Here is a 12,125-nt window from a genome sequence, read left to right as displayed (position 1 = left end):
GTATGAAAATTTCACTTTCCTTCCATTTCTTTTAATTCCCCTTACAATCAAACATAGCCTTTTATATTAGTTGTCCATTTCATTATAGAAAAGCTTTATATTTTCATTGGATTAACTAACGTCTTACATTTAAAACTTGACGTGTGAGCAAAGGTCCCGACTTCTTGTTCAATTATATTCAATTTATCACATGGCAAATATTATTTCCAATCATGTATCGATTTAGATCGGTCTTATTGTATTTATCATATTGTATTGGCTAAGACTGATAACGGGTACCTCACCAATCTGGAATGAATATGGATACTGGAACAGGGGTAAAATCGTAAAAGAAGGCTCATTTTGCGGGGACTCTAGACCGATGCAGACGATTCCGAATCGGTATCATTCCGATACCCGACAACTATCCTTGAATTTAATGGACGTGTTTTTTTGGGTAAAGACGGAAATTAATTGATGAAACCTCAGTAGAAGAGGAAGGGCGAAATTTTTTCCATCGCGCTCCCTCCTGCCTTTTGCTGCTTCTGCTGGTTCCTGTGGTGGTGTTAGCAGAAATAGCAGCAAGAGGGCTTCGATTGTGTGATTTTTTAAAAGAAGGGAAGATGGAGTTGGGAGAGCTGTGGGCGATCTTTGGTCCTGGCTTCGCCGGTGCCGTATTCGGTGCCGGCTGGTGGTTCTGGGTCGATGCCGTTGTCTGCAGTTCCGTCAAGGTCTCCTTCGTTCATTACCTCCCTGGTTTGTTCCTCTCTCTTTGTTATTTTTTAATTTTTATTTAATTTAATTGTATATCTTTAAGGGTTTCGAATTCGTTTGTACTCTGACAGGGATTTTCGCATCGCTGGCTGCTCTGATGTTCAATAGCGTCAGAAAAGAAGACATTGATTACTCTCCCTACGAAGAAGGAGAGTGGAGGTTAGTCATTTATTCGAAAAATTGATATTTTAATGTCTAATTTCATTTTTTATTATCAGTCTTCTGTTGTGCTGATTCTATTGCTATGGTGTTTGGGTCCCTAGGTTTCTCTAGATTGTCGATTTCTTACTTGATTCTTGTTGAGAGCATTTGGGTATTATCTATTGCTGAATTAAGAGGCGATTGTTGATCGTAATTACTGAAATGTGATAATTTGAGGTTTGCTTTAGGTGTAATTCAAATTTTGAAGCAGTGGGTCTGAATACTCTCCACTTACTTGTTAACGTAGGTTTGATTTGGTTCTGCTTGGCAGGAAACAACTTATTGTCTGGGATGCGCACATAATTAGGATTATCAGAAGTTCATTGATTAATTGGAAAATTTGTGAACAAATTTCTGCTCCTTCATTTGGAGGCAAGTTTTGTGATGACTGCGTGAAACATGGCTTACATTTAAGAGAGATCCAATGAATTGATGATTAGCAATTATAACATTTTGAGTTCTCTTGATAACTGTGTTTTAAGTGAAACTGGGGAATCAAAGTTTATGAAGAAAGGTGGGGAAATTTGAATGGGTGCCAACCATAGTTGTCAAGGTGACCCAAGGCGGTGGAGGGGTGCCTAAGCGCTTAGGCGACCCAAGGTGCCCAAGTGTCATTTTTTTATTTCTCCTCTTTTCTAACATTATTTAGTATGATACAATATGTACCTTATATCACCAAAAGTTTAACATTAACCATATCAAGTCATCAAAGTCAACATTAAGACATGTCAAGTCATAAAAAATCAACATTGAACCACATCAAGTCATAAAAAATCAACATTGAACCACATCAAGTCATAAAAAATCAACATAGACCTAAAAAACAACAGAAGTTAAAGAAGCAAACTATTGGAAGTTTGAACAATGAAAACATACATTTGGTTTATATTGTTCTTGGAAATGATCATTGTCTTGGTATAATCAGTCTCACATTTGGTTTATGTTGTTCTTGGAAAATATGATCTTATCTATTAGTAATTAAATTGTGCTCGATTTAGAGAATTGTTCTTGTTTTTTAATAAGTTTGACTGGTCAAATGATTTTATTTTTACATGATACTCTTTTGTACTACTTAGAGTACAAAATCAACTTTCCAAGAAATCCAAGATTGCTTAATTCTGATTTATATTGAAATATGTTCCGGTCAAACCTTATTTTTGTGTGTGAATGTTGTTTAAAATCGTCTTGAATAGAAATAAATTTCTAGACATAAAAACAATGTTATTTTACTGCACTTTTGGTTTTTAGCAATGTTTTACTATGATAAGATTTATGAAAATTTCAAAATTGAGAAAAACCCCAGCAGTAAAAGTTAAAAATTGCCCCCTACAACAAAAATCCAGTTTTTGTCCTTCGACTGGGGTTTGAATTTTTATCCTTTTGGAATTTGAATTTTAAACTATGTTTATTGGATCGAATAGGCGGTATTTGCTTATTTATAAATAATATCTTTAAGTAAATGAATATTTACTTAAATGATGTTTGGCATAAATAAGTGCCAAACTTGCTAGCATCTTGCGCTAAGGCAACAACTGCCTAGACCTCAACTAAGGCCACCTTGGTATCTAGGTGGTTTGGTTGCGGTCTAGGCGGCTGGCATCTTTGTGTAATGTCTCTGGTAGGTTTGGAATTTTTTTATGCCAAATAAGGCGGCGCCTTGACGAGGCGTTCAAGGCGTTGGAGGGCCTATATAATCGCTTAGGCGATAAGGCGGATGCAAGCCGGTGCCTAGTTGTTCTAATGTTCTTTATTCATTTATTTACTTATTTATTTATTTTTTAGACCAAATTACATCACCCTCCCTTGTTCTTTGCTCTTATTACAAATCACCCCTTGTGTTTTCAGAAATTACATCCCCCTCCCGTGTAGGATGTTAGTTTTTACTTGTAGACCCATCCGTTAAGTTTATACCGTTAAGTTTTTCCAATATTTTTATAATACCCATATTATTACCCTTCAGTATTGTGGTTTAACTCTTTCGCCCTTTCAAAACAAAACCCTGATATAGATGATAGATCCTTTCCACTTCAACCCACCCCCTTGTGTTTTCCTATCTTTATCATCTCCAGCAAATGACAAACGACGAACAAAGTGCAACACTCGGTCTACCTCTTCCCCGGCGATGTTCAAGTAACAACCGACTCTAACCGGTGAACTTCAAGTGTTGCTTTTGGTTGTTCCAATTGACAATACTGTTGATTTTCATTTGTTTATATTCTTCCAAGAGGCGGGTAGGAGAGCTCTTTGGTCTATCAATGGTCCACGTGAACCCTGTGCAAGTTTCACAGCGCAAAGTAGTTTGGCCATTATTTAAGGAGGTTCAGGTATGGGATGGGTGAAACCCACGTTGTTGCCATTCCTAGCCTTGTTCTTGAGATGGATCTGCATTCCCAAAGACATCGGTGGTGTAGTTCTCCCTATGCTGTGAGCTTATTTTCTGCTCAAAGTGTCCATTAAGATGGGATAACCATCAATAATTTGGTATACTGGTTATAATGATGATTACTGAATCATAGGGGTGGCATATTCGGGGAGGTTAGTGGCTTACCCTTACGGCCTTACCATTTACACTGAACAATCCCTTTTTGGCAAGTAAATAGGTATGGTAGAACAGAAGCAGCAGCTGCACGGAATCAAGTCGCGTTTGCTGGAGATGGTCACTACCTCACTTTCGTCGGAGATGGTCACTACCTCCTTCAAAATCGCTGGAACTAGGATTAGGTTTTCACTAACTCACCTTCGCCGGAGATGGTGAACACAATATACTCTTCTCATTTCAATTTGGGGGAAAAGTGTTTTAAGAAGCAATAAGGGTAAAATAGGTAATTTTTTTGGTTGTTCATAACTCTAAAATCAACATTTACTATTCAAAGCTAACCCCACACTATCACCGTCAACTGACAGGGGAGGGGGATTTAATTTTTGAAAACACAAGGGGTGATTTGTAATAAGATCAAAGTACTGGGGAGGGGGATGTAATTTACTCTTTTTTTTTATGTAACCATTTTATTTATTGCTATAAGTATAAATAATATCCAAAGGCCCAAATAACATACTAAATATTATATAAATCTACTTAAGTGCTACAAGAAGATTAAACCATACAAAGTTATAAATGTTGTAACACACACATGTGCACTTATGCGAAGTTACAAACATTGTAAGTTGTTGGTTACATACTAATAGACTAACAGAGTATAAAAAGAGGAATAAAATCATACTAATAGAGCATACCTTTCCCATAATGCTACCAAGAAAATGGAAAAATGAACTATTGAAGATGTCAAGAATCATGATGTTCATGTATCAATCTTGAGCCAGGATTATGTCGATTAGCGTATAGAAGGTGATCTGCTGTTCCATGAAAATTGATAGAGAAGAAAGAAGAAGAAATACAAAAATGAATAAATAGTCAAGAGTCCAGCGGTAAAACAGAGTAAATAAGTGGAAGAAGAAGAAGGCAGGCACAGTCACAGTCACAGTCCAGCGGTATGGCAGAGAAAGTAAGGGGAAGACCTGGAAGAGGAGGAGGACGAGGACGAGGACGAGGACGAGGAGAAGAAGAAGAAGAAAATTAAAAGAAAAGAAAAGAAAAGAATTGATTAACAGAGAAAGAAGAAGAATAAGAATAAAAAAAGAGTCGGTTAATAGAGAATAAAGAAGAAAGAAAATGAAATAGACAGTCACAGTTCGGTGGTATAGCAGAGAAGAAGAAGAAGAAGAAGAAGAAGAAGAAGAAGAAGAAAAATAGACAGTCACAGTTCGGTGGTATAGCAGAGAAGGAGAAGAAGAAGAAGAATGCTAACTTTCTTTTCTGATGTATTTTTAAACTTCTACTAATAACTTTAGTTAACTTTAATATGTCAGTGGCAGCTACTACAAGTATTCATTATAGCATCAATTTGCATAATACTTGATCAATCTATATTTCCGTAGGTTCCTTGCATTTTTCTGGGCCTAATGAATTGTTGGCACATTGCATATTTTGGTTTGTAATCCACTTCATTTGGAGTTAATAGCTTTTAATTCTAAACTGTATTGGATTATAATGCATTGACAGTCTTGAGACTTCATGTGTTAGTAAGAACGAGGACCATTGGTCGTTGACTTGACCCATGACATTATCATGATTATTAAGTTTGTCTCGAATTCTTGACCCATTTTGAAGAATGACCCGCTCCGACATATTTTGGTGGCAATCTGAATGAGATTTTTTTTTTTTTTTTAATCTGTGATGGAAGCAGAGGGGTTGGGCCGATTGTATGGGGTGTTGGGGCATAGGCCCCAAGGTACGGTTCAACCTGATGGACTGCGTCTAGATGGGTCGACCCATGACTTGGAGGAGTATATAATGTACTATCGTCTCGTTGAGCAAGCAGTTGTAATTTGGGGTTTTTCGAGCTAGGGTTTCATGGTGAGTTTTCTCGTCGCTGCTTGGGTGTAATTTCTCTTCTACATAGTGAAACTTTTTCTTCGCCCAAGGACGTAGCACACCACATCGGTGTGTGAACCTCGTTAAATCTCTGTGTGTTGTGCGGATGTTTCTTTGTTTTTTTTCGTATTTGTTGGTGTTTGCTATAACAATGATGTGTAGGAGCTTAGAGTTTGTTTTTTAGGTTATATCTCATTTCATCACTTCTGTAGTTCATGTCTGATTTCATCATCTCAAATATAGTGAAATTATCTTTGTAGTTCTTTTATAATTGACTGGTTGATTTACTCTTAGCTCCATTTAAATGTAAATGATACACACTTTATATTTGGGCTTCATTTTGCATGGGATTAAATAGTAATTCCAAACTATTTTTTTTTCTCAATCTTTTCTGCTGCTATTAATGTTGCATCACTGATGGAAATCTCCCTCCCTCTCTCTCTCTCTCTCTCTCTCTCTCTCTCTCTCTCTCTATCACACACACACACACACACACACGCACATGCATGTGTAAGATGGGGGAGGAGGGGAAGGGATAGGTGGCAAAATAGCATGTTTGGATGTGAGGTAAGGGTTTTTTTTGCCTTTGCTGTCCTCACCTCAGGTGTTGTTCAGCATGTTCGGATTGCGGGTGGTCAGCGCTTTTTGCTAGCTACCTAGAAAAAGGACTGGGCAACAGCAAAAACTGATGCTGGCCGCATTGACCAGTGACCACCAGTGAACTATGGGCAGCGAACCCGCTTTCTAATTTTATGGCCTGCAAAAGCCCTTGGTGTACAAACACAACCACAGAAGGGTGTGGACCATCATGAGATTGGTTTTGTTACTGTTATTTATTTATTTATTTTTGAATTGCAGTGAATACTCAGTGACCCTTTCTCTAACACAGTAGCTGGACTGCAGATTGAAGCTTTGGCTTTTCTTTGCTTATGTTGTATCATTTGTATCTCTAGCGGCATCCGTGGGCTTATTGGTACAAGATTCACTTGTGAAATCTGGTCCCTCTGTGTGGACAGGCGTTGCAGGTGTCTTGCAATGTGTGTTTGTATTGATCAGGTACATGTTTACTTGCTGTTTAATTGCCTTCACATCAACATGATCTCCTGGAGTTATTTCAGTAAATGATCCTAATAGTATTACTGTACATATACTTATTTCTTAATTATAATATCATTATGAATTTTTTGGAGAAGAATTTGCTGAGTTGGGTTGCAATGTTAAACAAGGAGCGCAAAGTGAACATATAAAAGTTGCTGGTAGGTGTTGGATCTCCTTTTTATGATCCTAATAGTATAACTGGACATATACTTAATCGTATGTTTGGTTATCAAAGGGTTATTGTGTGCTTGTCATTTTCCTATCTGTCGAATGGAACGATGAATTAGTTTAAAAAGAATTTTTCAATTAAAAAATATAGGTAGGTTCTTTATATATGTATGAAATTGAAACTTCCATGTAAATATTACGTCGTATTTAGATTTTAAAAGTTAAAACTACTATGCTTATGATTGCTTGACCAATACAGTTTTTGCATTGGTCTACCCATGAAGTGGCTTCATGTCTGCACAGTATGAATTGACGAGGATGTTTGCATTGTGTATGTTTCCTGTGTCCCTATTTACTATTCCCCTCAAATATTAAATTTTGCATAATGTATGGAACCTTTTATTTAATTTTTAACTTTCCCCTTCAAGAAAGAGTTATGAGGTTAACAGTAAACACGGAGTAATATAGGGAAGAATGATTATTCTCTTAAAAGATTGAGTTATTGACTTAAAAGGATTTAAGGACTTCTTGTGGGCATCAAAGTTCAGGAAATCAAAAGCATTTGCAATAAAATCCGAAATCTACAATTATCTAATATTCATCAGAGAGCTGAGCAATGTTTAAAATGGCCAAATTGTTAAGACATTGGTGAACCTTTCCAGTTTTTACCTGGGTTGTACAATGGCGGCTTATAACTGTCGCTTGACACATTTAAATAACACAAATTTAGTGCTTAGGTTGGCCCCACCCTTCTTTATACAAATGTAAAATTTCAAGACAATAAGAGCTCGCCATGTGGCAAATAGAAAGCCTTGAACAATGGTTGAGACTTGAAGAAATGATCAAGACAGCTAACTGTTGAAAACACGGGGAAATATCCCATAAAAGTTGGACCACAATTTTTGGCATGTTGCAGATGGGCAGCGTATCTTTCCAATGGTTCAAATTGGATAAAAAGCACGTCATCCATACATATGCCCCTTAGGCATCTCTTAATCAGCACAATGGCCATTCTGCTCCACTTTTGCCATAAAATTTAGTACTTCTACATTTGTTTTCACTGAAATAATTAAATGTATTAACATAGTATGAGAGTGTTATTAGCATCCAGCAGGACAATTGACTGTAACTATGCCTATTGAGGAAGGGGGCACTTGACATCGGCAATGTAGAAATAAGGAACTTGTGTTTGCTAGCCAAGTTGTATTGGAGGTTCCTTGATGAATGGGAAATCCTGACATGAGGTCATTGCTTCCATTTATGGGATCTTACATAATGGTTGGAACACTGATGAAGCAGAAAGAGTGACTTGAGGGCTTGATGTAGGGGGGTTCCTAGATGACTAGGTCTCCTACAAGATTAACTAACTAGATAGGTGAACTCAAGGGGCATAGGTAAATAAGACCAAAGAATTTCAGCAAACACGATTAAGCATGCAAGATAAAGCGAGACTAATAAACAAAGTAGCCAAAAGCAATATTAATCTAGACAGAAAAAGACATAAATTCTTACTCAAGTTTCAAGTGGGGACATGGGGAAGGGAACAAACGACATATGAATATTAGGTTCAACACAAATCCATCTAGACACCCAACTTAGATATGCAACAATCGATAAAATAGGCATAAACAAAGGGCAAATGCAGACTTCAACATTAATGGGTTGCAATATATATAATAGGGATTAAGGGAGGTGGGGAGGATTTAGTTTAGTACTTTACCATACTGCTATTCAGATCTGAGGAGAGAAGAAGAAATCCAGATTCTCCAAAATAAAGAGGTTTTAGTCCACTTTTGTTGAAGAAGATATACCCAACCAATTGTAGAGAGAGTAGCAGCAGTGATGTAAAGGCAGCAGTGTGCAGCGGCAGCAGTATTGTAACGGCCGTAGTACGTAGCAGCAGCAGTGAGGTAGAGGCAGCAGTTGCAGCAGAGCAGTTTTATACCGGCAGAATTATGTTGCAGCAGCAGTGGGGTAAGGCAGCAGGTGCAGCAGTAATAACACAGCAGCAGTTGCAGCAGTACTAACGCAGCAGCAGGTGCAGCAGTATAACGCAGTAGTAGGTGCAGCAGTATAACGCAGCAGTAGGTGCAGCAGTATAACGCAGCAGCAGAAAAAAAAAACAATAAGACTGAAAAGAAAGAGAGGGAGGTGAGACAAGAAGATTAAGAGAAGAGAGAGCCGAGAGAGTAAGGGAAGAAAGAGGCGAGAGAGAAGGGTAGAAAAGTAGAGATTGAGAGAGAGAGAGAACCGTGAGAGGGGTGGGGATTTGCTCTTGGCTTTATTTTCAATTAACATTCATTGAAAATAAACAATGGCCAATGGCCTTACACTTAAAGAGAATAAACTTCTAAAAATAAAAAGATACTTAGAAACTCAATTGCATGAAATAAAAACTACCTAATAGATCAATATAAAGAAATCCTAGTTTCCTAATTGTGTAAGACAATCAAATATCACTAGATTTAAAGCAAAGTACTAGAATCAAATAAGATTTGGTGGGGTCCACAAAATCTTCTAAGATCTTCTAAAAATCTGGATCGATCTTGGGACCAAATAAGATTTGGTGGGGTCCACAAAATCTTCCAAGATCTTCTAAAAATCTGGATCGATCTTGGGACCCACAAGATCTTCTGAAATCTTCTAAGATCTTCTAAAATCTGGATCGAGCTTGGGGCCCACAAGATCTTCTTCTTTCTATTCTTCCAGCCACAAAGATGGCTGCTTCTTCTTCTTCTTGCGCCTGTACACTTTGATGTCCCCATCAACTCTCCCCGGCTTGGAAGAATTCACCTCTGGTGAATTAATGCTCATGTAATACTCAAATAGGTCTGGGTTGAGTTGTTGGACTTCTTGCATTGTGATCCAGGTGTTGTCAATTTTCGGACGTCCATGCCACTTGACCAAGAATTCTCTAGAACCTCCAGTGTGTGTGGACACAATCCTCTCATCAAGGATTTCCTCAATTTCTTCAGTTCTCCTCGTGACCTTAGGCACAGGTGGTAACGAGGTGGGGGGAAGTGGTTGGCTTGACTTAGAAGTCTCATCAATGTTGAAAGGGAAGTCTTCAAGGTCATCAGGATAAAAAGAGGTGAAGGTAGAGGTACCATGGTATGGGACTAGGTCTTCAACATTGAAAATATTGCTGATCTCCATGTGGCTGGAAGATCAAGAACATACGCATTGGCACCTATCCTCTTAAGTACCTTGAATGGACCTGTGCTACGAGCATGTAGCTTGCTCCCTTTTCCCCTAACAAAATGTTGTGGCTTGATTCTTACGATCACCATATCACCCTCTTGAAACTCTTGTAGCCTTCTATGCACATCTGCCTTCGATTTGTATTGCTCATTGCTCATTGCTCAGTGTTATCTGTCTCCTTATACCTGCATGCAGATCATGTATATGCTGAGCAAAAGATTCGGCTGACTGGGAGGTCCTAGAACTAGACACGACTGGGATAAGGTCTATGGGTGCCAGAGGCTGGTATCCTGAACAGATCTCAAAGGGGGACAGACCAGTGGTACGGTTCTTAAAACCGTTATATGCAAACTCGGCCTGGCTAAGGACTCGATCCCAACTGGTAAGGTGTTCTCCTATAAGGCAACGTAATAAATTCCCTAAGCTCCTATTGACAACCTCGGTTTGGCCATCGGTCTGAGGGTGGAAAGCTGAGGAGAAACGGAGTTTCGTTCCCATCATCTGCCATAGGGTCCTCCAAAAATGACCAGTGAACTTAACATTCATTGAAAATATAACAGTTGCCGAGGTTGTATGGTAATCGTGTTTATTGTTTACATGTCTTATTTTTTTGTCCAAGCTGATGTAGGGGGGTTTCTGGGTGACTAGGTCTCCTACAAGATTAACTAACTAGGTAGGGTTAACTCAAGGGGCTTAGGTAAATAAGACCAAAGAATCTCAGCAAACACGATTAAGCATGCAAGATAAAACGAGACTAATAAACAAAGTAGCCAAAAGCAATATTAATCTAGACGGAAAAACACATAAATTCTTACTCAAGTTTCAAGTGGGGGCATGGGGAAGGGAACAAACGACATACAAATATTAGGTTCAGCACAAATCCATCTAGACACCCAAAATGGATATGCAAACAATCGATAAAATAGGCATAAACAAGGGGCAAAGGCAGGCTTCAACGTCAATGGGTTGCAATATATATAATAGGGATTAAGAGAGGTGGGGAGGGTTTAGTTTAATACTTTACCATACTGCTTTTCAGATCTGAGGAGAGAAGAAGAGATCAAGGTCCTCCAAAATAAAGAGGTTGTAGTTCACTATTAGTTGAAGAAGATACATCCAGCCGATTGTAGAGAGAGTAGCAGCAGTGATGTAGAGGCAGCAGTGTGCAGCGGCAACAGTATTTTAACGGTAGTAGTACGTAGCAGCAGCAGTGAGGAAGAGGCAGCAGGTGCAGCAGAGCAGTTTTGTACCGGCAGAAATATGTTGCAGCAACAGTGGGGTAAGGCAGCAGGTGCAGCAGTAATAACGCAGCAGCAGGTGCAGCAGTAATAACGCAGCAGAAGGTGCAGCAGTAATAACGCAGCAGCAAAGCCAACTATAATAACGCAGCAGCAGGTGCAGCAGTATTAACGCAGCAGCAGGTGCAGCAGTATTAACGCAGCAGCAGAAAAAAAGAAAAGAAATAAGACTGAAAAGAAGGGGAGGGAGGCGAGACAAGAAAGCAGAGAGAAGAGAGAGCCGAGAGAGTATGGGAGGAAAGAGGCGAGAGAGAAGGTGAGAAAAGTCGAGATTGAGAGAGAAAGAGAACCATGAGAGGGGTGGGGATTTGCTCTTGCCTTTTTTTTTCAATTAACATTCATTGAAAATAAGCAATGGCCAATGGCCTTACAATTAAAGAGAATAAACTTCCAAAAATAATAAGATACTTAGAAATTCAATTGCATGAAATAAAAACTACCTAATAGATCAATATAAAGAAATCCTAGTTTCCTAATTGTGTAAGACAATCAAATATCACTAGATTTAAAGCAAAGTATTAGAATCAAATAAGATTTGGTGGGGTCCACAAAATCTTTTAAGATCTTCTAAAAATCTGGATCGATCTTGGGACCCACAAGATCTTCTAAAATCTTCTAAGATCTTCTAAAATCTGGATCGAGCTTGGGGCCCACAAGATCTTCTTCTTTCTATTCTTCCAGCCACAAAGATGGCTGCCTCTTCTTCTTCTTGCGCCTGTACACTTTGATGTCCCCATCAGCGAGGGGTTTGTGTTATGTATTATTGTATTTCTGTACACCCTAGGTGCCACGTGATGGTGTCCATGCAGAGCTCTGTGTGTGTGTGGTCCACTAGTCCTGCACTTGTGTCGGGTGGTGTTGTGTGTTGATATGCATTGTTTAGCCCTTAAATATTAGCTCGAGCTTTTAGGATAAGCGGTTGTAACAAGCTAAAACTGATTTTCTAGGCCAACTTTATGGATGAAAGTTTTTCT

General features: G+C 38.7%; 1 protein-coding gene across 1 annotated transcript; it reads left to right on the top strand.

Annotated features, from left to right (window-relative positions):
• Nucleotides 1-440: 440 nt before the first annotated feature.
• LOC122058623 (transmembrane protein 50 homolog) lies at nucleotides 441-11,196 on the top strand. Its single transcript, XM_042621260.1, has 4 exons — nucleotides 441-735; nucleotides 825-912; nucleotides 6,290-8,638; nucleotides 11,082-11,196. The coding sequence occupies exons 1-3, from the start codon at nucleotides 603-605 to the stop codon at nucleotides 6,483-6,485; spliced, it is 417 nt and encodes a 138-aa protein (XP_042477194.1). The 5' UTR covers nucleotides 441-602; the 3' UTR covers nucleotides 6,486-8,638; nucleotides 11,082-11,196.
• Nucleotides 11,197-12,125: the final 929 nt, after the last annotated feature.

The sequence above is a fragment of the Macadamia integrifolia genome, chromosome 13 (assembly GCF_013358625.1).
Source record: "Macadamia integrifolia cultivar HAES 741 chromosome 13, SCU_Mint_v3, whole genome shotgun sequence".
NCBI classification, from domain to species: domain Eukaryota; kingdom Viridiplantae; phylum Streptophyta; class Magnoliopsida; order Proteales; family Proteaceae; genus Macadamia; species Macadamia integrifolia.
This window is presented reverse-complemented; position numbering and strand designations above follow the sequence as displayed.

Excerpts from the sequence above, each read along its gene's own strand:
- LOC122058623 (XM_042621260.1), top strand. The coding sequence starts at position 603 with ATGGAGTTGGGAGAGCTGTGGGCGATCTTTGGTCCTGGCTTCGCCGGT. Across the intron at positions 736-824 it reads CTTCGTTCATTACCTCCCTG|GGATTTTCGCATCGCTGGCT; the intron begins GTTTGTTCCTCT and ends GTACTCTGACAG. Across the intron at positions 913-6,289 it reads TACGAAGAAGGAGAGTGGAG|ATTGAAGCTTTGGCTTTTCT; the intron begins GTTAGTCATTTA and ends GCTGGACTGCAG.